Here is a 26,284-nt window from a genome sequence, read left to right on the forward strand (position 1 = left end):
ACATCACTCTTTTCTTAGTTATGATCAAGGTGTTTATAAAATGACTTGTTTATAGATCAGTTTTTCAAGCTGAATTGTGTTTATGTTGTTTAGATTCCTGTTCACTCACAGTCGACCTGAACTCTGTAAACAAACACCTCAAGTTATCTGACGACCACAGGAAGGTGACGTGTGTGGGAGAGGAGCAGCCCTATCCTGATCATCCTGACAGATTTGACCTCTTTGAGCTGCTGTGCATTAATGGTCTGACTGGTCGCTGTTACTGGGAGGTAGAGTGGAGTGGGAGGGTTTACATATCAGTGAGTTACAGAGGAATCAAAAGAAAGGGAGAGAGTGACGACTCCTGCTTTGGATTTAATGATCACTCCTGGAGTCTAATCTGCTCAGATTATGGTTACGCTGTTTGGCATAACTCTAGAAAAGCCTCCTCCTCCTCCTCCTCCTCCTCCTCTGGCAGAGTAGCAGTCTATGTGGACTATCCTGCTGGGACCCTGTCCTTTTACAGAGTCTCCTCAGACACACTGGTCCACCTCTACTCCTTCAGCACCACCTTCACTGAACCTCTTTATCCTGGATTTGGATTTTGGTCCAGGGTTCATTCTAGGGTGTCTTGGTGCTCATTTTAGTGTAGGTTCCACAATTTAAACAAACCTTATTTTTGTAAACACACACTGTCCCAGGATGTGGCTAGCTTCAGAGGTCGACTAATGAAAAGATGAAACGGTTTAAAGAGAGACCGGATGGCAGACAAATAAACAGATTTTTGAAAAAGTTTATTAACTGCTCATAACCTCTGTGTTGAACTCACTTCAAAACATTCTATACTTTTCAATACTTCATAAATACTTTTAAAAACAACTTCAGTTCATGTTAAGCATTAGTCAATCTAAGTGATTTCCACCTTTTTAACTGGTTTTTGTATCTGTATGTATTATTATTATTATTATTATGAGCCAATTCAAAATAAGGAATAACTAAATCACATTTTTATGTGATATGTTATGCACCTAGTCTATGACCCTAAAACAGATTGTGATGCTGGGAACCAGGAACCAGGTCCCTGCACTACTCTGCCACCAGACTCTCTTAGGAAAAGGCATTCTGTAGATGTTTCCGGCTGGGCCCCAGGAGCCCCAGGAGCCAAGGCTCGACCACTGGCTGCCTCTACACCTTGTTATGTGTTGATTCTGCCGAGAGGCGGTGAGGGTGTGATGTGGGGGTTGCTCTCCTGTGTCAAAAGGGTTGAATTGGTGCGATGCTGATGTAAGGGTTAAGCACGCAACCACATATAGAGGCTATAGTCCTCGATGCGGCCGGTTTGAGTCCCGGACCCAGCGACCTTTGCCGAATGTCTCCTTCTCTCTTTGCCCCTCTTTCCTGTCTACCTACTATCAAAAATAAACGCCTCTATTGCTGAAAAAAATATAAAACAAAAAACGAAAAGGGTTGAATTGAGGTGGTTTGGATGCCTCCTAGGCACCTCCCTTTGGAGGTATTCTGGGGACATCCAAATAAGAGGAGACCCTGGGGGGAGACCAAGAGGCCATGATCCCTCAGAATGGGCTGAAGAGTGTTCCTGCAGAGAGGGATGTTCCTTCAATGAATGGATGGATGTTATGACCTTATCTACTGTAAGGCCACATCATGGGTGGTCATATGTTATGCCTGCTGTTTATACTGTTTCATAAAAGTCACAGGCCTATAAAGGCTGCAAACCCAATAAAATTGTTTCATGAAATGTCTCATTCATTATTAAAACCTGAAAGTATATTTTAAAAAGTATTTTTAAAACAGTTTTATGTTGTGGATTTCACAATCCTGGGGAATACTTCTGACATGACAGTTGTCAAGCAGACCGGGAATCACTCCCTCTATAGGGAGTGTAAGCCACAATGCCATTAGTATAGAGGCTGGCTGTTCATAGGGTGCTGTATCCAAGCATTGAAAGTTTAGTGGAAGGAAGAAGTGTAAATGGAAAAGTTGGACAGGCAACAGGGAAAATTATATGATTGAGAAGCAAAGTCTATTCAAGAGTTCATAAGAACTTCACAAGGCATGGACTGCTGCTGGACTCATTGCTTCAAGAACCACCACACCCAGACGTATCAAGAACAAGAACTGCTACATTCCTTGTGGTAATCCGCTTCTGGACCAAGGATAACATCAGAAGTGTCTTACCTGGGCAAAGGGAAAAAAAGGATCGAACTGGTGTTCAGTGGTCCACGGGCCTCCTTTCAGATAAGTCAGTTTTTAATCACTTTTAGAAATCAGGGTCCGAGAGTCTGGAGGAGAAACAGAATCCAAGCTGCTTGAGATCCAGTGTGAAGTTTCTGCAGTCAATATGTTTTACAGCACTTTAGAGCCTTCTCTCTGCTTATAAAGCTTAATGGAGATGCTGATTTCATTTTGCAGGAAGGTCTCGTGCACCTCACAACATAGATGTTGTAATAAGCAAAAAACATTATGTGAAAATATTGAAACATCTAAAAACATCAGTCAGAAAGTTTAAGTTAACCAATGATCCTCATCATGTAACCAACTTATCGCAAAACCCTGATCTCAGTCCTATAAAACATTTGATTGGCAAAACAGAAAAGAAGTTGATTAGAGCGGCCTAAAAACCCAACTCGGCCTCAACAGTTCTAGTTTAATTTGAAGTTAAAAATTTACTTTCCAATAATTTCATTAATTTATGTGAGATTTGAGTACTTTTTTATTCCGATTAAGATGTTAAATATTCTGATAGCAGTTATCAAAAATGTGACCAAACTAGAATATAATCTAAAGTATTTACATAGATTGAGTCCATCTAGAGACTAGAGCAGTGGGACAAATGCTTGAACAATAAAATCTTTGTATTATTATTATTGTCCCACTTCTTATGTCAGTGATAGTTTTCTTTCACATACTGGAAGATAAAACGTTTACATAAAAACTTTTGCTCAAGTATAAATGCATTTCTTTAAAGTTATGCTAGGTTGTATTTGTCATCATATTAACGAGACTCCTGTCCAGCCTCCTAACAGCACATTTAGCTTTTTATATTATTGCATTAAAACAAAATGCATCAAAGTAAGATGTTTTACACAGCATGTACTAAAATAATAATCTCTATAAGTAGTTTATATTTTTACAGCTTGCTCAACTGTACCTTACATTACTACGGGTGGAGACAGACATTAATACTTTTTTACAATGGATTGTAAAATGTGGTAGAACAATGTTAATTGGTTATATATTTATATTAGTCCATACATAATAGATTAATTTATTACTTTTTAACTTATGTCAAGGACATACATGCCAAAACATAAATTAAAACAAGAAAATCAACATAGTACCAAAAAAGCAATAAACAGAATAGAATAAAAACTGTTTTTATTCAAAGATGTGGCGTATTACTGTGGTCACCAACATAAGGTCAGATGAAAGCGTCAAATTAAATTTAATAGTATTCTCATTTTCAATAAACAAACATACTAATTTTAGATTTATAATCTGTGTTCAAGGGAGGCCCCCTAATGGTTTAGGGGCCCCAAGGGCCTCAGATGACGGGGTGCGGAATCATGACTGACAGCTCAACACAGCGGCTGAACATGTTCCCAGCTGTTGCATTCAGGGACCGTGGGAACTGGAATTATCTGTAATACATCATCGATATTCTATATATATGTGATTGGTTTTGAAAGATAACATGCTTCACCGATAGAAGCAGGTTACGTGAATAAACGACGCGCATCTCAGAGGAGAAAATATGATCTTGACAGATTTGCACAGCATTTAAGTCCGTGTTGGAGATTTCCCATCCTCTCAACATAAAGCAAAAGAACCACCAGACTAAGCGGCAGGAATGAAACCAGATGCAAAACGAGACGGTTTTTTCCAAATATCCTTGTATAATTAAGCCTGGACTTGTTTTCAGGGTGAGCTCGCTCAGGGGGTTGGTCGCATTGTTAGTTACGTCACTGTTTAACTTTGCGTAAGAAATCTAATGTGAGGCTACAGTTGTGGGAGACCCGAATACTAGTTAGCGCAACGTGTGCGTGAATGACGAGTATAATTAAGGGTTGAATTAGATATTCTTTGTTAACTGCTGCAAATGTAGGTTCGGAGCTTCCTTACCCTAAATGACGGCTGTGTCAGCTCTACCTGCGCCTGCTGATTAGCCACTAGCACATCGGTGGCTGCAGATTGGGTGTAAATGCATCAAGTTTATGCTGACTAACACTTTTATGTTCATTGTCTGGTTTTAGTACAGTTCCCAGAGTGTTATCCCTGCAAAAATATGTGGCGTAATTAGTTTAAGCTGACCTTTTATCGGCCTTTATTCAAAGCTACTGTTAACACTAACCGGAAATAGCTTGTATGGCATTTCACAATAAGAGCGCCATGGCGTTTCCGCTACAGGAAGTGCAACATTAACATGGACAGTGGCTTGACACATTTGAGATATCTGTCTTTGGATAGTTTAATGCTCTGTCTACTGGTGTAATGAGGGGGAGGAATATTGTAATCTTTAATTTACCAACCTTATTTGTTTTATGCTGTTTATACCAGTCTGTCGACAGTAATTGGTTAAGCTAATTTATGGATATGTTATTATTGTAACCTAAGTTGTTTATTTTATAGAAAACCACAAATATCTCCTCCTCATATGTTTCCTGGAAATAAAGAGAAGAGGATATTATTGGATCAGTCTCCAGCCCCTTTTCTGACCCGTACTCTGATTGGCCTTAAGAAGTGCTCTGGCCGGCACCCTAGTATGAACTTGGTGATTAAACCTAAAGTAGCACCTTACAGTCTCTCCATTACAGTCACTGTTTGTTTTAGTAGCCCGGGCTTTTTTCGGATCTCCGCTCTTCATTGTCAGCTCAGCTGGCCACCCTGCAGCGCATGTTCATGTGTTACAGATCCGCTGTTCGCCAGCGCGCTGCAGAGCTGATCTGCCTGACTGGAGCAGAAGAAAGGTTTGTCCGAGCTACCGCACCCTGCTGGCGGTCAGACTTCTTGGAGTTTCTCCGGTCCTTGGTCCCCAGAAGCAATCACACTCTATCTAACAATGACTCTTAAAGGAACGACTCTCAAACAGTTTCTAACTTTCAGCTCCTTTAATCTAAATTAGGCAGAGGAATGATTACAGAGATCAGCGCCGAGGCTCCGGCCTCGGACCGTCCTGTCTGTGTAAGGATGACGAAGAGGCCCAAACTAAGGTCACATGTAGTTTTATATCTGGCACTCCAATACAATGGATGTTCCCTCCCTCAGTGTTTATCAGTAGACTGTGTTTCACCATGTGGTGTTTATCTGGTAGGTTGTGTAGTAGCAGGTGTCCATCCTTAATCTAAGTGTGCTGCTGCATTCTAATCAAACCAGTTACAGCCTGCTCCACCATCAAACCCAGTGCCCCAGCCACAGGTCATTCATGACAAACCTTGGGCCATTTATCCTTGTAATGTATATCTATGAGCATTCTTGTCCTATTCTAACAAAAAGGAAACATTAGAACTTATGCTTTATATAATTATGGTAGAAATAGGAAAAACTGCTATGAGTCATATAAATAAAGGTTGTCCCTAACAGGTTGATATGGCATAGTTTAGGGCACAATGGTCCAGAAAAATATCAGCGCCCCTGAAACTGTCGCCTCTTGCGTACTTGATGTCGCGCTCGTCCTGCGTCTGTGAAAGGCGGTTATTAAAAACTAAACATTCACAAAATAAGAAATGCCTAAGCCAGTGGTTTCCCCTGGTTGCCCCGTATGCCAGTTTGACCCTGGCTGTCAGTCGCTTCACTAAATGAAGACCAAACACGTTTAAATCAAAAATGCACCAGAAACCGAAACCCAAGTCCAGTCCATGTGAAAACAAGTCCAGGCTTTATTATACAAGGATATTCGGAAAATACCGGCTCGTTTTGCATCTGGTTTCATTCCTGCCGCTTAGTCTGGTGGTTCTTTTGCTTTATGTTGAGAGGATGGGAAATCTCCAAAACGGAGTTAAAATGCTGTGCAAATCTGTCAAGATCATATTGTTTCCTCTGAGATGCGCGTCGTGTATTCACGTAAGCTGCTTCTATCGGTGAAGCATGTTATCTTTCAAAACCAATCACATATATATAGAATATCGATGATGTATTACAGATAATTCTAGTTCCCACGGTCCCTGAATGCAACAGCTGGGAACATGTTCAGCCGCTGTGTTGAGCTGTCAGTCATGATTCTGCACCCCGTTTTTCGTTTGAACAAACTTTATGGCCCCATTTAGCTCCACAGAGCTGCCCTGATTGTGCCAGCAAAAAAAAAAAAAGGATCAGCACATTGAAGCTTATTTAAGGCGGATCAACTGCAGCTCTGTTCAGACTGTCCCCTGTCTGTCCTTGCAGATGGTCACAGAGTTTGGTTTAACAACTGCTGGCCCGGTGCGTTAAATGGAGAGAATCACCAACCTTTCTCTCTGCAGGTGCCAAACAATAAACAGTAGTCAAATGAAACTCCGCCCACCTAGTGCACAGCCGCAGTAGCAGCCACAGCCTCCCAGGTGAGAACCATCACCTGCCTCAACGCTTCCTCCTGTTTTCTTATCAAAGTGTGGATGTTGTAGCTACTTTTCATTTCGTTGTGACGCAGGAAGGTTTAAGGTAAGAAACATCAGGTTACTTGATGCTGAATTCGTCTTATGCAGTTTTTTTGTAATTATCTTTATTTAAATACTTACATACTGTATAAACCAATTAAAATCAGGGTGTGATTCAGTTCTGATTTTCTATAGGCTGCTTTATGCAGAATAAAACAATCACTCAGACAAGATGAGTGCTTATAAATGAGAGAGAAAAATGAAAGTCGGTGCAACTAAAGAGGAAAGCATCTCAGTTTTATTGAGACCTTATAGTTTCCATTATAGGCGTCGTTAGACCTGGGGTGTTTTCTGAATGGCCCCGGATCTCATGAAAGAAGACATTTAAAGTACATGTCTGATAAAAAGATACTTTAAGCCACAATATGACATAAAATTTCCCATTTTTATATAAAATCATTGAGTTTTGTTTCTATTGTTTTCCATTTAATCACTGCACGCTTCACCTAAAACGTAACGAGTCAAACAAATAGAGGATTTAAAAATGAAGAAGAAATAGAAGAAATGTGTGAATCTCCAACACATCTGGAAGAGTTTTTTCTTCTGAGGAGTCAAACTTTATTGTCATTTGTCGATAAAATCCCTTTTCAGTTACTCTTGACAGAAATATTAGGTTAGAAATTGGTCTGTAATGACTTATGATTGAAGGATCCAGATTAAGTTTCTTTAAAAGATGTTTGTTTTGTTGCAAAGAGAATATTCTAAGAAATGAAGGTTGAAATCTCATGTTTCATAAACAGCAGCAGGTTTTTTCTAATGGAGCGGGAAGTTCCAGCTCAGTTCCTGCTTTTTTGTCAGGTTCTTCTTAATTTTTGTAATAGGCTGTGCCAGATGCTGTTAATACTGTCTAATTTAGGAATTACTGATCTTTTTACTGAACCAACGAGAGAAAAAAATCATAAAAGATTTTTGGAGCTGATGTACAGGTGACTGATTTGCATTTCCTCTCCAGATGAATATGAAAGTGTTTGCAGATTGATGTGGATGTGAATTCAGCATCATGGATCAGCGTGAGGACCAGAAAGAAGAAGAACCTCTGTCTGAAACCAAGGACCAGAGCAAAGCTCAGAGGTGAGGTGACCTCCTTTTACTGTCCTTGTCTCTTCATTGTATCTGAGCACAGCACCCACATCACTTTAGCTTTATTTACAGCAACAAACCTGAAGATGACCGTAAACATGGAAGGAAACGGAAACGTGAACCCAGCGCTGAATCCTGGAGGAGTAACTTATCAAAGCATCAGTATATTGATTTTAAATCAGACCATCCTTCAGCTACAGAGAGGTGAGCGCCATCTAAATGATGTAACTGTCTAAAATCAAAATTAATAAGGTTTAATATTTGATCTCAATGTGCACAGTGCCATGAAAAAGTAAATGCATTCTAGCAGATCTCTCCTCTTTTAGCCTATTTGGCACCGTTAAATGTTTGAGATCATGAGTTATTTTAAAATTAGACAAAGATAACCAGAGTGAATACAAAACATTAATCGTTTATATTTCATTTATTAACCAAAGCTGTCCCAACCAACCTGTTCCTATGTGGAAAAATAATCCTAATAACAGGTTGTTGAACCCTTGTTGGCAGCAACTAACATAAAGCAACTGTGCTAATGGTCAATGAGTTTTTAGCATCACTGTGGATGAATTTTAGCCCACTCTGCTTTGCAGAATTGTTTTAAAATGTGTTTGATGATATCATACATTTTAAGTGTGACAAAAAGTAAAAGCAGAAAATTAATCAAATTAAATCACATTTCTATGTTCACATATAAAAATAGTTTGTTAGAAACCTCAGCGCTCCGTATGATTTAAACCATATTTTGTAGGAGGTGTTTCTGATGGTTTTTAGTCCTTTGCTTTAGCTGAAACTCTTCCAGTGAGGAACCTTTAACCTATGAAGGTGTTCCTCTATCAGCAAGGAGAACAAGCTTTTGGAGCATAATTCCTCTGGGCAACTAACTTAATGATTTACTAAGACACTGAATGTTTTCTTAGCCTTGGTTTTGTTAAAATGTGATGCATCAGAGCTCAACATTTATATCTCTAATTACAGAAGAGAACCTGAACCAGGATCCAGTTGTTCACCTGGAAAACACTCAGAAATGGACCAACCTCCGTCTGTAAAGGAGTGAGTTGTTTATAAATGTTGTAACTTGGTTATATGATGGTATTTGTTCGCCTCTCCACCTTCCTATCAGCTGAATACAGGAAGTCCAACTGACATGAAGATGTTGAAAAAGATTTTGCATATGTACTTTTTTGGTTCTGGAAAAAAGTACACATGCAAAGTGATAGTGAGGTCGCTGTATTTGCTATCACTTCGCATATCTCTTTTTCTTTTTGCTGACACTCCCAACCTGTGTTTTTCTATAATGGTAAAAACTTATCCTACAAACCAGAGAAAGTCTGCTTAGATGATAGGGTGTTGGAATTATAAGTAAATCTTTATTTATACAGAACCTTTGAAAACATAGATCAGAGTAGAAAACTAAAAACATTAAACATCCTACATTGAAATAGTTAATTAAAAGCAATTGTAAAGAATTAGTTTTTAATTGGTTCTTAAAGCTCAACAGAGTCTAATGACCTCAAAATTAAAGAGGTGATGGTTCCAGTCCTGAGTGGCTGCAGAGAAGGTCCTTTCACTTTCAGTTATCAGCCGTGTATGTGGCACAACCAGCAGGCCTTGTTTACATGACCTTAGAGACCTGCTAGGGACAAACAGATATAAAAGGTCAAAGATGTGTGCTGGTGTTTGACCTTTCAGAGTCCTATAAGTAAGAACTAAGACCTTGAAATGTATTCTGTGCTAAATGGGTCTCATTTGGGGATTTGCCTTCGATTTGGACATAATATAAACAGGTTCAGCAGGTTATGTTAATGTCGCTGCTGTATTTGTTTCATTTTCTCTACAGAAAGTTTACGTCCTTGGAATTTTCTCTCATTTCATTGTTTTACAGCAACAAATTTCAGTGTATTTTATGGGGTTTTCTTTGATAGATCAACACAAATTAGCGCTAACTGTAGAGTTGAAGAAAAAAAATGTGGCATTTATTTGTATTCAGCATTAATTTCTTCTTAAAGCCAGCTGTTCTGTGAAGTTCTCCGATGTTTGTTAGAGAACGTTTGTGAACAAACAACAACAAAGAAGACAGTAGAGGGAAAGTTTAAACTTTAAGGGTTGGGTTGCACTACATCAGCTTTATGACAAAATCACAAGTTTTAAACATCTCCCAGAACTCTGTTCAATACATCATCTGAAAATGTAAAGATTATGGTGCAGCTGCTACCTGCCTAGACATGGCCGTCCGTGTAATCTAACAGGTGAAGCAAAGAGAGCAGTTATCAGTAAGCTAGCCAAGAGGCTAACAGTAACTCTGGAGGAGCTGCAGAGAAGCATAGCTAACATGGGACACACAGTCTACAACACAGCTGTTGTGAACTCCATCTAATGGTGGATCATCCGTCCGTCCGTCCATCTATTTTATTTCTTTTTCCAGTACATGGACAGGCTAATCATTATCTAGGGTCTGATCTCATGTCATATAGTTATTGCAACATTCTCAAATATTATCACATATCGCATCCTTTCCTGATATCATTCAGCCCTAATCAGGCCACACTTGCATACTTTGTATAATTATCATACTGAAAATACAATTTTTAATTGACTCCATCTTGACAAAAACCTCACCATGATACTGCCACCACCATGTTTCAGACACTCCCAGAGTGAAACATGGAGGTGGCAACATTATGTTCTGGGGGTAAATACTACCTTCCTACCAGGACCCCTTAGTGAGCTGATTGTATTTCCTGCTTCATGCAGATGGATGAGAACTGGGCTGTTTCCTGTAAAATGGTTCCTGCATTACAAACATACATGTTCTCTCTTTTATTGATTATGTTGTTAAAACAAAATTAGATAAAAGTTTAAGACTGATCTGTTGAAGCTTATTGCTATTACAAGCAATGCTTTGCTACACAGAACCAATTTCTACATACATTTATTTTATTACCTGTTCAGATCTACAAATCACTTTAACTGATCTTCATCTTGTTTTTGTGTGGAGAGCCATAATGTGAGCAAAGTCTTCATGATTCCTCCACAGATTGAAGCTGTTCTCAGAGGCTCCTAGTGGTCAGTCTGCCCAACAGCACCAAAGAGAGCTGGACTCCATATTTATGGTCTGTAGATGTACACCTACTGCTTTATGTCTGTTGATTTACAGTTATCTCTATGCTGCATATTGTAAAGCAGTGGGTTGACAGTCTGTTTTGCAAGTATAACCTCATTATAATATTGTTAATTATAATCTCATGAACTCTTTCTTACTTCAGTTCTTAGAATTAGTTCATGTTTACAGTTCACCACCTGAAAATCTGTTTATTTCTCTTGTTCTCTTTGTTCATGTAAATCATATTTTAATTCTAAGTAAACCTGGTTAGATTGTCTGAAATAAAAATTTGTCACACATTTTTAAACATGGTCTGTTGAAGGCTTGTGTTCTTGTTTAAAGAAATCAGTTGACAAAATTATCACTAATATAAATTAAAGACAACATCTGGCTGTTATTTCACCTATACTTAACTAGTTTTGATGGGGAGGGCAGAATAAAAGTCTTTCAAAGTTTTTGAAAAATAAAATTTAGGATTTTATGACAGTTGCACATAAAGAACCTAAAGTTTCTGCTGAAAGTCTCTTAATGCAACGTTTTCCACCCGACTGGTTACAGTGCTAAACTGGTCCTACTGCTTACTAAGCACCAGTTCAAAGCAAGCGCTCATTTGCTGCAGAAATAGAGGAAAGAACCGAGGCGGGCTCATGGGGAACAACATCACAATAACACACTGTCTCTGAACTTTAAACTGTTTATTTTTTAAATCAGGAAGTTTAAGTTGCTAAATGTGTTGCTAAGAGCTGCACTTAAAGCTAATTATTTTCCACTTAGGTGGTGATATTAGAGCATCTGTTGGCAGGGATACTGGGATAAATAACATGATTCATGTTGTTAAATTGTCCTTAAGCACTATTGTTCTTCACAAATGCACAGAATAAACCAGGAAGAGGACCAACTATGAACTAGATAAGACCTTCATAATGACGTAATGATGTGGCTCTGACTTAGGAGACCAGGTCAGAATTGGCTCCAGCACCAGTCCTGGTTCAACACTGGAACCACTTTGGTGGAAAAGCCCTAAATTTAGAGCAGCATTCACACCTGAATAGACCCCTGTCTGATGTCATTATGGAGAGCTGCTCACAGTTAAAGTTTGTCATGTAAAAACTGTCACTAAGTTTGAAACTCCACTCATGAACATCCTCATTTAAAGTTGGTTCACAACCTTCGCTAAATGATTTTTATCTTTTTATTTTAGGAGCTGAAAGGGAACATAAACACTTTTGTGGAGAATGAACTGCAGAAGATCCAAATGGTCCTGGGTTCAGATTACCCAGAAGGTTCAGAGGGGAATAAGGAGGATGATGAGGTTTTAGAGGGTGAAGATAAAGAGCAGATAAAGAAGTGCAGAGAAGCTTTTGAGAAGATCACGCAGCACTTCCTGAGGAGGATGAACCATGAGGAGCTTGCTGACCGTCTTCAAAGCAGTAAGATCATTTCTCTAAAGAGTTAATATGCTGGAGAATCCGCTAATGAGGAGCTCCCTAGCTTTGAAATCACTGACTATGATCTCCTTCGTTGGCCTGCCTGTTACAGGTCCTTCTCAAAAAATTAGCATAAAGTGATAAAGTTCATTATTTTCTATAATGTAATGATGAAAATTTAATATTCATATATTTTAGATTCATTGCACACTAACTGAAATATTTCAGGTCTTTAATTGTCTTAATACGGATGATTGTGGCATACAGCTCATGAAAACCCAAAATTCCTATCTCACAAAATTAGCATATTTCATCCGACCAATAAAAGAAAAGTGTTTTTTATACAAAAAACGTCAACCTTCAAATAATCATGTACAGTTATGCACTCAATACTTGGTCGGGAATCCTTTGGCAGAAATGACTGCTTCAATGTGGCGTGGCATGGAGGCAATCCGCCTGTGGCACTGCTGAGGTCTTATGGAGGCCCAGGATGCTTCGATAGCGGCCTTTAGCTCATCCAGAGTGTTGGGTCTTGAGTCTCTCTACGTTCTCTTCACAATATCCCACAGATTCTCTATGGGGTTCAGGTCAGGAGAGTTGGCAGGCCAATTGAGCACAGTGATACCATGGTCAGTAAACCATTCACCAGTGGTTTTGGCACTGTGAGCAGGTGCCAGGTCGTGCTGAAAAATGAAATCTTCATCTCCATAAAGCTTTTCAGCAGATGGAAGCATGAAGTGCTCCAAAATCTCCTGATAGCTAGCTGCATTGACCCTGCCCTTGATAAAACACAGTGGACCAACACCAGCAGCTGACACGGCACCCCAGACCATCACTGACTGTGGGTACTTGACACTGGACTTCTGGCATTTTGGCATTTCCTTCTCCCCAGTCTTCCTCCAGACTCTGGCACCTTGATTTCTGAATGACATGCAGAATTTTCTTTCATCTGAAAAAAGTACTTTGGACCACTGAGCAACAGTCCAGTGCTGCTTCTCTGTAGCCCAGGTCTGGGGAATGCGGCACTTGTAGCCCATTTCCTGCACACGCCTGTGCATGGTGGCTCTGGATGTTTCTACTCCAGACTCAGTCCACTGCTTCCGCAGGTCCCCCAAGGTCTGGAATCGGCCCTTCTCCACAATCTTCCTCAGGGTCCGGTCACCTCTTCTCGTTGTGCAGCGTTTTCTGCCACACTTTTTCCTTCCCACAGACTTCCCACTGAGGTGCCTTGATACAGCACTCTGGGAACAGCCAATTCGATCAGAAATTTCTTTCTGTGTCTTACCCTCTTGCTTGAGGGTGTCAATAGTGGCCTTCTGGACAGCAGTCAGGTCAGCAGTCTTACCCATGATTGGGTTTTGAGTGATGAACCAGGCTGGGAGTTTTAAAGGTCTCAGGAATCTTTTGCAGGTGTTTAGAGTTAACTCGTTGATTCAGATGATTAGGTTCATAGCTCATTTAGAGACCCTTTTAATGATATGCTAATTTTGTGAGATAGGAATTTTGGGTTTTCATGAGCTGTATGCCACAATCATCCGTATTAAGACAATAAAAGACCTGAAATATTTCAGTTAGTGTGCAATGAATCTAAAATATATGAATGTTAAATTTTCATCATGACATTATGGAAAATAATGAACTTTATCACAATATGCTAATTTTTTGAGAAGGACCTGTATATCAGAAGGGAATCTTGGACTTTTTGTTACCGTTGAGCTGATTTTCAGGACCTGCTTTAATGTCACCTCAAGGTTGGAGTTTGCCTGTAGGATTACAAGGAATTTGTAGCTTTCTTGCCTTAGATAGAAAAATCTTATCTTATGAATCATGTGGCCACACCTAGAATACTGAAAAAATAAGTACCTCCTACAGATTTATTCTGTTTTCTCTCATTTGTCAATCTTAAATGTTTCAAATTATTATGCAAATTTTGTTATCAGACCAATATAACTTAAAGTAAAAACAAAATTCTGATTTTAATAGATATCCAAACAAACCTGTAAAAACATGAGTTCCCCACCCCACCTTGCAAAAACAGTAATTTACTGTTATTAACTCATATTTTGGATGTTCAGTTTCACTGACCTAATTACTGCCAAACGTGTAGCGTCAAGAAATTGTTTTATGACACCACGAAGTTTGCTACCATTTTTAAAAAAAGCAACACATCATCATGACCTTTTTAAAAAACAACAACAAAAACTATCAACAGATGAGAATCAGAGGGTCGCAAAGCTGATTTTAAGGCTTTGGGACTCCAGAGAACCACAATGAAAACCATTATCCACAAATGTAGAAGAGGACCATCACACCAACAGTGAAACATAGTGGTGGTAGTGTGATGGTCTGGATCTGCTTTGTTACTTCCAGACCCAGATGTTTGGTCTTAACTGATGGAACCATGAAATCAGGTCTCTGGCAGAAAATCCTGAATGAGAAGTTCTGGCTATCAGTTTGTGATCTTATGCTCAGGCATAATTGGTTCATGCAGCAGTACGATGATCACTAATCAACAACTCAGCTCGAAAAACACAAAGTGAAATAAAGAGGGGCCAATTTAACATCAAGACTTAAACCCAAATGAAAAGCCAGCATGACCTTAAAACTGTTCATGCTTGACCCTCCCCCCTCAAGAAGAGTAGGCCTATATTCCACCACAGTGATGAGACTTATCGTCAGTTATCACAGATACGTGGTGGCAGTTGAGGCCTCCAGGAGTGGCACAACCAGTTATTAGGCTTAAAAACTGAAAAAACTGTAGGCGGCAAATATTTTTACAGCATTATATGTAATCCAACATTTCAGTGTCTTTGCTGTACATCCTGGCTAGATGGACAAGTGAGTCAATGTCTTGTTATTTCCTGGCATGTTGCCTGATATGTACACTGCTAAAAAAATAAAGGGAACACTTAAACAAAACAATATATCTCCAAGTAATTTAAACTTCTGCGAAATCAAACTGTCCACTTAGGAAGCAACACTGATCGACAATCAATTTAACACGCTGTTGTGCAAATGGAATAGACAACGGGGGGAAATCTTTGGGGATTAGCAAGACACACTCAATAAAGGAGGAATGATGTATAAAAGATGGCAGATGATGGCTCCACTGTGAAACCAGAACCCATAGGTATTTTTGTAATTATCTTGGTGGTTGATGCTACAAAGTTTAAAGTAAACCTGGATCCATGTGTGTGGCATAGACCTTTGGGGTTTTTGTAATCAATCCAGGTGGTGCAGAGATTTGTCTGTCTGGTCTCCCAGTCTTAACTAATTGATCTGTCAACTGGTAGTTGGTGCTTGGCTCCTCTGATAAAAATGCTAACAAAAAAAATCCTTCTGGGTCCCAGTTGATTCTGACTCATCTTCCCACTTATGTTTGCTAGTATACTTTCTTACAGCAGCTTCCATTGAGTGTAGACACTTCTTATTGGTTGGTATTTTGATGGCATTGCTGCTTCCTGGGAATCTTTCTGAACAGCAATGTCTAACATTGAATTAATCATTCTGGGTTGGTCCTATCCATTAGCAGCTGGTTCATTTAAGCATTCATGGAGGGCATTCAGGTTATTTGGCGAGTAGAGATTGATCAGGTACAGTCCAACCCTTAAAACTTGAGACTTTAATTTAGATGAATGCCATTTTTATTTGTACTGGGTCTTTCTCTGGTAGGTTGACATGTGAACTTTCAGCTCCTCCAGGCAAATGGCATTGGTGTTATGTGATGCCTCCTTCTCTGACCTTCTCCAGAATTGTTGAGTCTTAGCTTTTTGTGAGTCTATTCTCATGTTGCTACCTACCATCAAGGGGAAACCTTTAATGGAGAACATCCGCCACCATAACAATTTAACTTAAGAGTAGTTATAGGGAGGCTGAAACAGTTGTACAAGAATTATAGGGAAGTCACACCGCAAGTCTATTGGTCAGACAAAATAAGTGGTGTTCTACATTTCTCAAGTCAAGCAAATCCTACAAACATTCAACAAGAGAAGAAGTTCATGATCTTATGTCTCAAGTCAGCTGCCATTGTATTCAGCTCATCTAGGCTTCCCAGTTGGGCTTGGTATTTATTATTTGATAGTGATGATGATATTATTTCATTTATTCATTTTATTTTTTGCATTCTTTAAGAATCACTCATCACATGCCAGCAAACACTGAAGTCTAACCTAAAGAAGAAGTTCCAGAGTGTGTTTGAAGGGATTGCTAAAGCTGGGAAACCAACCTTTCTGAATCAGATCTACACGGAGCTCTTCATCACAGAGGGAGAAACTGGAGAGGTCAACGATGAACATGAGGTCAGACAGATTGAAGCAGTGTCCTGGAAACCAGACAGACCAGAAACACCAATTAGACATGGAGACATATTTAAACCCCTACCTGGAAGAGAGGAACCAATCAGAACAGTCATGACAAAGGGAGTGGCTGGCATTGGGAAAACAGTCTTGACGCAGAAGTTCACTCTGGACTGGGCTGAAGACCAAGCCAACCAGGACATCCAGTTCATGTTTCCGTTCACGTTCAGAGAGCTGAATCTGTTAAAAGGAAAACAGCTCAGCTTGGTGGAGCTTGTTCATCAGTTTTTTAGTGAAACCAAAGGAATCGACAGGTTTAAAGAGTTAAAGGTTGTTTTCATCTTTGACGGATTGGATGAGTGTCGACTTCCTCTGGACTTCCACAACAATGAAATCCTGACGGATGTAACAAAGTCCACCTCAGTGGATGTTCTTCTGACAAACCTCATCAGAGGGAAACTGCTTCCTTCAGGTCGCCTCTGGATAACCACACGACCTGCAGCAGCCAATCGGATCCCTTCTGAGTTTGTTGGCATGACGACGGAGATTAGGGGATTCACTGACCTACAGAAAGATGAGTACTTCACAAAGAGATTTAGATATAAGAAGCAAGAAAAAATTGTAATTTCCCACATCAAGAAATCACGAAGCCTCCACATCATGTGCCACATCCCAATCTTCTGCTGGATCACTGCTACAGTTGTGGAAGACATGTTAAACAACAAAAACAGAGAAAAGCTGCCAAGCACCCTGACTGAGATGTACATACATTTCCTGGTGGTGCAGGCCAAGGTGAAGAAGCTCAAGTATGATGGAGGAGTGGAGACAGATTCACACTGGAGTCCAAAGAGCCAGAAGATGATGGAGTCTCTGGGAAAACTGGCTTTTGAGCAGCTGCTAAAAAGAAACCTCCTCTTCTATGAATCAGACCTGACAGAGTGTGGCATCGATCTCGAAGAAGCTTCAGTGTGCTCAGGAGTGTTCACACAGATCTTCCAAGAGGAGAGAGGGCTGTATCAGAACACTTTGTTCTGCTTCGCCCACCTGAGTGTGCAGGAGTTTCTGGCTGCTCTTCATGTTCATCTGACCTTCATCAAATCTGGAGTCAATCTGCTGGTAAAAGACGAAATGAAATCCAAGGATTTAGAAGAAACAGACCATGTATATTCAAAGATTGATATCTACAAGAGCGCTGTGGACATGGCCCTAGAGAGTCCAGATGGACATCTGGACCTGTTCCTCCGCTTCCTTATGGGTCTTTCACTGGAGACCAATCAGAGTCTCCTAAGGGGGCTGATGTCACAGACAGTAACCAGATCACAGATCAATCTAGAAATAGCCCAGTACATCAAGGAGAAGATAAATAAAAATATTTATTTGGAGAAAAGCATCAATCTGTTCCACTGTCTAAATGAACTAAAGGATCAGTCTCTGGTGAAGGAAATCCAACAATCTCTACGCAGAGGAAGTCTTTTGGTAGATCAACTGTCTCCTGCTCAGTGGTCGGCTCTGAACTTCTTCCTGCTGTCATCAGAAGAAGGTCTGGAGATCTTTGATCTGAAGAAATACTTTGCTTCAGATAATGTTCTACTGAAGCTGCTGCCAGTAGTCAAAGCCTCCAGCAAATCTATGTAAGTACAGAATAAGTATAGATTTTTTTAATTTTACATTTTAAAAAAAAATGGCAAACAGCAAAATCAGTAGCATTCCCTGGGATCTATGTGAAAAACCAATAAAAAGATTAAAGATATAATGAAGGTAAACTAAATGCAATAATACAAAGTGCACAATCTTAATAGCCGTGGTTCTGGTAACAAGTTGCCTAAAACTTCCTCAGCTTTATTTGTTCCTAAATGTGTTCTTGACACCAAAACATAGAGGTGTCTCAGGTCTAGCTTCTTCTAACAGTATCTACATCTGAGACACATTGAGACAAGTGCTAAGCTAATGTTAGCACGTACCATATTTCATTGTGGTTCAACATAATTGATGTGCAGACAAAACTTACAGAAACAGTTTCAAACTCTGTGCGTCTCTACAACCAGAACCCTCTGTGTATAACCATCTGACCCTGAGTTCATCAGATAACACACAGAGAACCTGAGGAACCACATCAGCCTCTTTATTACACCAAATAAGGAGCGTTAAATCGCTCGTGCAAAAAATAAAAAACCCAAAAAAACCGCATGTGCAATAAGTGGGCGTATATACAAAGATTGCATGCGCAATGAATAACGGGTTCAAAAGGGGTTCGGACTGCCCTTTTTTTAAGTGAGGAAATTGTATTTGCTACTGGCTGTTACCATGAGAGTGTTGGAGAGCGGAAAGCTGTAAAATTAAGATTAATTTTACAGCTATGGAGTTGAAGGTAATAATAATAATAATAAACTCTTATATAAGTATCTACAAAAGTGCTACAAAATGACAGTAAAAACAGTTCAAAACATGAAAATACTAAAAGCTACAGTTAAACCATAAAATATTAATTATAAAACCTAGAAAAGCTGACAGCCACTGTCCGACTTGCATCAAAGTACAGCTCTAAACAGCCTTAGGTACTCCCACCAATTCATCCAATCAATTATTTGAATCAGGGATAAGACTCACTTAACCCAAACATTGCAAACCAGAGTAGACCCATCATAATTAAATACAATGTGTGGTTTGTAATAATATAAATAACATAGCACAACATGTTTGCATGCCAGTTACCACCTGCATGTGAAATGTGGTAAATATAGACACCTAAATGTCATTATCGGGGGCAAAATAAAAAGCTCTGATTGTCAGACAAAATTTTAATCCAGATTTGATCAATAAAATAAAGTGAATGAACTTAGCAGTCTGTGCACAACAAAATAGGTATTGACATTTTAAAGTTTTCCAGACAAAACAAGGCAGCATGTCTTGCTGGTGATGTGGCTGGCATGCAGCAAGAAGACCTACAGCAGGTATCAGAAGCTAGGTTTCATCAGAGACTTTTGATACCGATCATAAAACATTGATGTGATCACCTGTTTTCCCCTCATGAGAGTTGTTGTCAAAACATCTGAGTACTGTACCAGTATAACGTCTTGATGTCACATCATAATATTTTCAGCATATTCTGCTCTGATGCAATGTAGGAACTTCCTACTGTGAATTATTCATAACTGATTATTAGCTTGACCCAGAAAATCCAAAATCAGAAACTGTTACCGATGCTTGAAGGGGCTACTTAACCCTTAGGTTCAGCCTTGCAACAGAATTTGATGCAGCAGGTTTCTTTACAATAAATAATAATAACCAAATAAAACTTTGTATTTTGCTTTTTTAGACTGAGTGGCTGTAACCTGACGGAGAGAAGCTGTAAAGCTCTATCCTCAGTTCTCAGCTCACAGTCTTCCTGTGTGAAAGAGTTGGACCTGAGTAACAACAACCTGAAGGATTCAGGAGTGAAGCTGCTCTGTGCTGGACTGAAGAGTCCACACTGTGAACTTGAGGTTTTAAGGTTAGTTCAAAAATGTCAAAAGCAGAGGAAGTGGAGGTAAAACGTTTTTATAAAATGTCATTTTAAAACCACCGGTTATTTTTAAATTCAATAAAATACAGAATTTGTAACTCAGTCAGTGTTTCATTAATAATCTCCGTTGTATAATAAAAATATTCCAAGGTCTAGAACTTGCTTTTTGTGGAGATTAAGTTTTCCTACACATATTTAATAAGTGATGGTTGCTTTCCACAAAACCAACATTTACCCACCTGTGGATTCTTTTTTGTGGTATTTTACAAAATTTTAGATTTTTTAGATTTGCCTTCCTTTTGCAGAGTTGAATTTGTAATGGGCATTTGGTGTCTTGCACTGAATAGTAGCAGGGTTGTTGCAAAACTAACATTTTAAACTCAAATTTGAATTGTAATAAAATTGTATATTTCATTATATATTATTAATTGCAAGACAGTGCAAAAAAATATATTATTGAGACGAAAAGGTCTTTAATGAACTACTTGAAACAAAGAATTTGTTTCTGGCTGAAATAACACTTGATATTGAGGAAACTGAATAGACAAATGACTTGCTGTAAAGGTGCTATTATATAACTTCAACTCACTCTGCAAGTTGTTGATTAAAAACAAGCAGCCACTATGTTTATGTTTGAGTTTGTTTTAAATTAAATAACAGAAAATTCCAAGATATTTTTGGGAAAAACAAGCAGGTGGGTCTTCAGTGTTTCATAGGACGTCATTAATAAATACTTCTGCATTGCTTTGGATAGATTTCTGTGTTTTTTGTGTCTGCAGGCTTTCTGGCTGCCTGATCACCAAGGAAGGCTTTGCTGCTCTGGCCTCAGCTCTGACCTTGAATCCTGGTCACCTGAGAGAGCTGGACCTGAGTTACAATCATCCAGGAGAGGCAGGAGTTCAGCTTCTGGCAGCCAGACTGGATGATACAGACTGGAAGCTGGAGACTCTCAAGTAGGGAAACCTCTGCTGCAGCTACACAGTGGCTTATTGTTACATATTCATCATTAATTTTATGGATTGCTTTTAATTTAATAAAGTATTGAGTTCAGTCCAGAAGGAGTCAGTCTCTCTCACACTGAAACCATTTAAAGCGGCTTGTAGAAGTATTCATGTTACCTAAACCGTTTCACATTTTTCCAGGTTCCAACTAAATTTTAATGAATGTTATATGAGACACCAGCACCTTTCTAATCAAAAACTAAACACCTAGATTGCTAGGACAATCTGATAATGTCCTCTATCCCTGGCCTGGTCTGGAATAATATAAACAGTAACTGGGAATTAACGAGTTGTTCTACTTTCAGTTTTGGATGTACTTATGGTTAAATAAAATGTTGAAACATCTATTAGTCGTATCACTAACAACCTCCACAGTGTAATCTCCTTGTATTCATGCTAAAAGACTGATGGGCATCTCTTGCCTCGTTCTTCCAGGGTGGAGCCTGCTGGAGTCCAGTGGTTAACAGCAGGTCTGAGGAAGTGTAAGTGTGTTTTTCATTTGATTTATGATAAAGTGGCACATTAAATCATCTCCCAGTGTTCACATCACTCTTTTCTTAGTTATGATCAAGGTGTTTATAAAATAATCTGTTTAGAGATCAGTTTTTCAAGCTGAATTGTGTTTATGTTGTTTAGATTCCTGTTCACTCACAGTCGACCTGAACTCTGTAAACAAACACCTCAAGTTATCTGACGACCACAGGAAGGTGACGCGTGTAGGAGAGGAGCAGCCCTATCCTGATCATCCAGACAGATTTGACCTCTTTAAGCTGCTGTGCATTAATGGTCTGACTGGTCGCTGTTACTGGGAGGTGGAGTGGAGTGGGAGGGTTTACATATCAGTGAGTTACAGAGGAATCAAAAGAAAGGGAGAGAGTGACGACTCCTGCTTTGGATTTAATGATCGCTCCTGGAGTCTAATCTGCTCAGATTATGGTTACGCTGTTTGGCATAACTGTAGAAAAGCCTCCTCCTCCTCCTCCTCCTCCTCCTCCTCTGGCAGAGTAGCAGTCTATGTGGACTATCCTGCTGGGACCCTGTCCTTTTACAGAGTCTCCTCAGACACACTGGTCCACCTCTACTCCTTCAGCACCACCTTCACTGAACCTCTTTATCCTGGATTTGGATTTTGGTCCAGGGTTCATTCTAGGGTGTCTTGGTGCTCATTTTAGTGTAGGTTCCACAATTTAAACAAACCTTCTTTCTGTAAACACACACTGTCCCAGGATGTGGCCAGCTTCAGAGGTCGACTAATGAAAAGATGAAACGGTTTAAAGAGAGACCGGATGGCAGACAAATAAACAGATTTTTGAAAAAGTTTATTAACTGCTCATAACCTCTGTGTTGAACTCACTTCAAAACATTCTATACTTTTCAATACTTCATAAATACTTTTAAAAACAACTTCAGTTCATGTTAAGCATTAGTCAATCTAAGTGGTTTCCACCTTTTTAACTGGTTTTTGTATCTGTATGTATTATTATTATTATTATTATGAGCCAATTCAAAATAAGGAATAACTAAATCACATTTTTATGTGATATGTTATGCACCTAGTCTATGACCCTAAAACAGATTGTGATGCTGGGAACCAGGAACCAGGTCCCTGCACTACTCTGCCACCAGACTCTCTTAGGAAAAGGCATTCTGTAGATGTTTCCGGCTGGGCCCCAGGAGCCCCAGGAGCCAAGGCTCAACCACTGGCTGCCTCTACACCTTGTTATGTGTTGATTCTGCCGAGAGGCGGTGAGGGTGTGATGTGGGGGTTGCTCTCCTGTGTCAAAAGGGTTGAATTGGTGCGATGCTGATGTAAGGGTTAAGCACGCAACCACATATAGAGGCTATAGTCCTCGATGCGGCCGGTTTGAGTCCCGGACCCAGCGACCTTTGCCGAATGTCTCCTTCTCTCTTTGCCCCTCTTTCCTGTCTACCTACTATCAAAAATAAACGCCTCTATTGCTGAAAAAAATATAAAACAAAAAACGAAAAGGGTTGAATTGAGGTGGTTTGGATGCCTCATAGGCACCTCCCTTTGGAGGTATTCTGGGGACATCCAAATAAGAGGAGACCCTGGGGGGAGACCAAGAGGCCATGATCCCCCAGAATGGGCTGAAGAGTGTTCCTGCAGAGAGGGATGTTCCTTCAATGAATGGATGGATGTTATGACCTTATCTACTGTAAGGCCACATCATGGGTGGTCATATGTTATGCCTGCTGTTTTTACTGTTTCATAAAAGTCACAGGCCTATAAAGGCTGCAAACCCAATAAAATTGTTTCATGAAATGTCTCATTCATTATTAAAACCTGAAAGTATATTTTAAAAAGTATTTTTAAAACAGTTTTATGTTGTGGATTTCACAATCCTGGGGAATACGTCTGACATGACAGTTGTCCAGCAGACCGGGACTGACTCCCTCTATAGGGAGTGTAAGCCACAATGCCATTAGTATAGAGGCTGGCTGTTCAGAGGGTGCTGTATCCAAGCATTGAAAGTTTAGTGGAAGGAAGAAGTGTAAATGGAAAAGTTGGACAGGCAACAGGGAAAATTATATGATTGAGAAGCAAAGTCTATTCAAGAGTTCATAAGAACTTCACAAGGCATGGACTGCTGCTTGACTCATTGCTTCAAGAACCACCACACCCAGACATATCAAGAACAAGAACTGCTACATTCCTTGTGGTAATCCACTTCTGGACCAAGGATAACATCAGAAGTGTCTTACCTGGGCAAAGGGAAAAAAAGGATCGAACTGGTGTTCAGTGGTCCACGGGCCTCCTTTCAGATAAGTCAGTTTTTAATCACTTTTAGAAATCAGGGTCCGAGAGTCTGGAGGAGGAGAAACAGAATACAAGCTGCTTGAGATCCAGTGTGAAGTTCCCGCAGTCAATATGGTTACAGCACTTTAGAGCCTTCTCTCTGCTTATAAAGCTTAATGGAGATGCTAATTTCATTTTGCAGGAAGGTCTCGTGCACCTCACAACATAGATGTTGTAATAAGCAAAAAACATTATGTGAAAATATTGAAACATCTAAAAACATCAGTCAGAAAGTTTAAGTTAACCAATGATCCTCATCATGTAACCAACTTATCGCAAAACCCTGATCTCAGTCCTATAAAACATTTCATTGGCAAAACAGAAAAGAAGTTGATTAGAGCGGCCTAAAAACCCAACTCAGCCTCACCAGTTCTAGTTTAATTTGAAGTTAAAAATGTACTTTCCAATAATTTCATTAATTTATGTCAGATTTGAGTACTTTTTTATTCCGATTAAGATGTTAAATATTCTGATAGCAGTTATCAAAAATGTGACCACACTAGAATATAATCTAAAGTATTTACGTACATTGAGTCCATCTAGAGACTAGAGCAGTGGGACAAATGCTTGAACAATAAAATCTTTGTATTATTATTATTGTCCCACTTCTTATGTCAGTGATAGTTTTCTTTTCACATACTAGAAGATAAAACGTTTACATAAAAACTTTTGCTCAAGTATAAATGCATTTCTTTAAAGTTATGCTAGGTTGTATTTGTCATCATATTAACGAGACTCCTGTCCAGCCTCCTAACAGCACATTTAGCTTTTTATATGATTCCATTAAATCTAAATGCATCAAAGTAAGATGTTTTACACAGCATGTACTAAAATAATAATCTCTATAAGTAGTTTATATTTTTACAGCTTGCTCAACTGTACCTTACATTACTCCAGTGGAGACAGACATTAATACTTTTTTACAATGGATTGTAAAATGTAGTAGAACAATGTTAATTGGTTATATATTTATATTAGTCCATACATAATAGATTAATTTATTACTTTTTAACTTATGTCAGAGACATACATGCCAAAACATAAATTAAAACAAGAAAATCAACAGAGTACCAAAAAAACAAACAGAACAGAATAAAAACAGTTTTTATTCAAAGATGTTGCGTATTACTGTGGTTACCATCAGCAAACAGTTGAGACATAAGGTCAGATGAAAGCATCAAATTAAATATTAATAGTATTCTCATTTTCAATAAACAAACATACTAATTTTAGATTTATAATCTGTGTTCAAGGGAGGCCCCCTAATGGTTTAGGGGCCCCAAGGGCCTCAGATGACGGGGTGCGGAATCATGACTGACAGCTCAACACAGCGGCTGAACATGTTCCCAGCTGTTGCATTCAGGGACCGTGGGAACTGGAATTATCTGTAATACATCATCGATATTCTATATATATGTGATTGGTTTTGAATGATAACATGCTTCACCGATAGAAGCAGCTTACGTGAATAAACGACGCGCATCTCAGAGGAGAAAATATGATCTTGACAGATTTGCACAGCATTTAAGTCCGTGTTGGAGATTTCCCATCCTCTCAACATAAAGCAAAAGAACTACCAGACTAAGCGGCAGGAATGAAACCAGATGCAAAACGAGACGGTTTTTTCCAAATATCCTTGTATAATTAAGTCTGGACTTGTTTTCAGGGGGAGCTCGCTCACGAGGTTGGTCGCATTGTTAGTGACGTCACTGTTTAACTTTGCGTAAGAAATCTAATGTGAGGCTACAGTTGTGGGAGACCCGAATACTAGGTAGCGCAACGTGTGCGTGAATGACGAGTATAATTAAGGGTTGAATTAGATATTCTTTGTTAACTGCTGCAAATGTAGGTTCGGAGCTTCCTTACCCTAAATGACGGCTGTGTCAGCTCTACCTGCGCATGCTGATTAGCCACTAGCACATCGGTGGCTGCAGATTGGGTGTAAATGCATCAAGTTTATGCTGACTAACACTTTTATGTTCATTGTCTGGTTTTAGTACAGTTCCCAGAGTGTTATCCCTGCAAAAATATGTGGCGTAATTAGTTTAAGCTGACCTTTTATCGGCCTTTATTCAAAGCTACTGTTAACACTAACCGGAAATAGCTTGTATGGCATTTCACAATAAGAGCGCCATGGCGTTTCCGCTACAGGAAGTGCAACATTAACATGGACAGTGGCTTGACACATTTGAGATATTTGTCTTTGGATAGTTTAATGCTCTGTCTACTGGTGTAATGAGGGGGAGGAATATTGTAATCTTAAATTTACCAACCTTATTTGTTTTATGCTGTTTATACCAGTCTGTCGACAGTAATTGGTTAAGCTAATTTATGGATATGTTATTATTGTAACCTAAGTTGTTTATTTTATAGAAAACCACAAATATCTCCTCCTCATATGTTTCCTGGAAATAAAGAGAAGAGGATAT

The 26,284-nt window shown here is 39.3% G+C and overlaps 2 protein-coding genes across 6 annotated transcripts in view; both read left to right on the forward strand.

Annotated features, from left to right (window-relative positions):
* Positions 1-1,738, forward strand: part of LOC124881369 (protein NLRC3-like) — a 109,660-nt gene extending 107,922 nt beyond the window's left edge. For all 3 annotated transcript variants that reach the window (XM_047386946.1, XM_047386947.1, XM_047386943.1), the window contains one exon: positions 94-1,738. In XM_047386946.1, the coding sequence (XP_047242902.1) occupies positions 94-626 (533 nt within the window). In that variant the 3' untranslated portion in view covers positions 627-1,738. The remainder of the gene's footprint in view (positions 1-93) is intronic.
* Positions 1,739-6,192: 4,454 nt separating this feature from the next.
* LOC124881371 (NACHT, LRR and PYD domains-containing protein 1a-like) lies at positions 6,193-23,321 on the forward strand. 3 transcript variants are annotated; one of them, XM_047386951.1, is made up of 11 exons: positions 6,193-6,636; positions 7,585-7,703; positions 7,773-7,916; positions 8,688-8,762; positions 10,747-10,822; positions 12,014-12,242; positions 16,371-18,165; positions 19,851-20,024; positions 20,816-20,989; positions 21,473-21,519; positions 21,674-23,321. In XM_047386951.1, the coding sequence occupies exons 2-11, from the start codon at positions 7,633-7,635 to the stop codon at positions 22,207-22,209; spliced, it is 3,321 nt and encodes a 1,106-aa protein (XP_047242907.1). In that variant the 5' UTR covers positions 6,193-6,636; positions 7,585-7,632; the 3' UTR covers positions 22,210-23,321. The 3 variants fall into 3 exon arrangements, with proteins under 3 accessions (XP_047242907.1, XP_047242908.1, XP_047242909.1); XM_047386952.1 differs by having other exon boundaries at positions 7,785-7,916; XM_047386953.1 differs by lacking the exon at positions 8,688-8,762.
* The last annotated feature ends 2,963 nt before the right edge of the window (positions 23,322-26,284 follow it).

Source organism: Girardinichthys multiradiatus, chromosome 14, assembly GCF_021462225.1.
Source record: "Girardinichthys multiradiatus isolate DD_20200921_A chromosome 14, DD_fGirMul_XY1, whole genome shotgun sequence".
NCBI classification, from domain to species: domain Eukaryota; kingdom Metazoa; phylum Chordata; class Actinopteri; order Cyprinodontiformes; family Goodeidae; genus Girardinichthys; species Girardinichthys multiradiatus.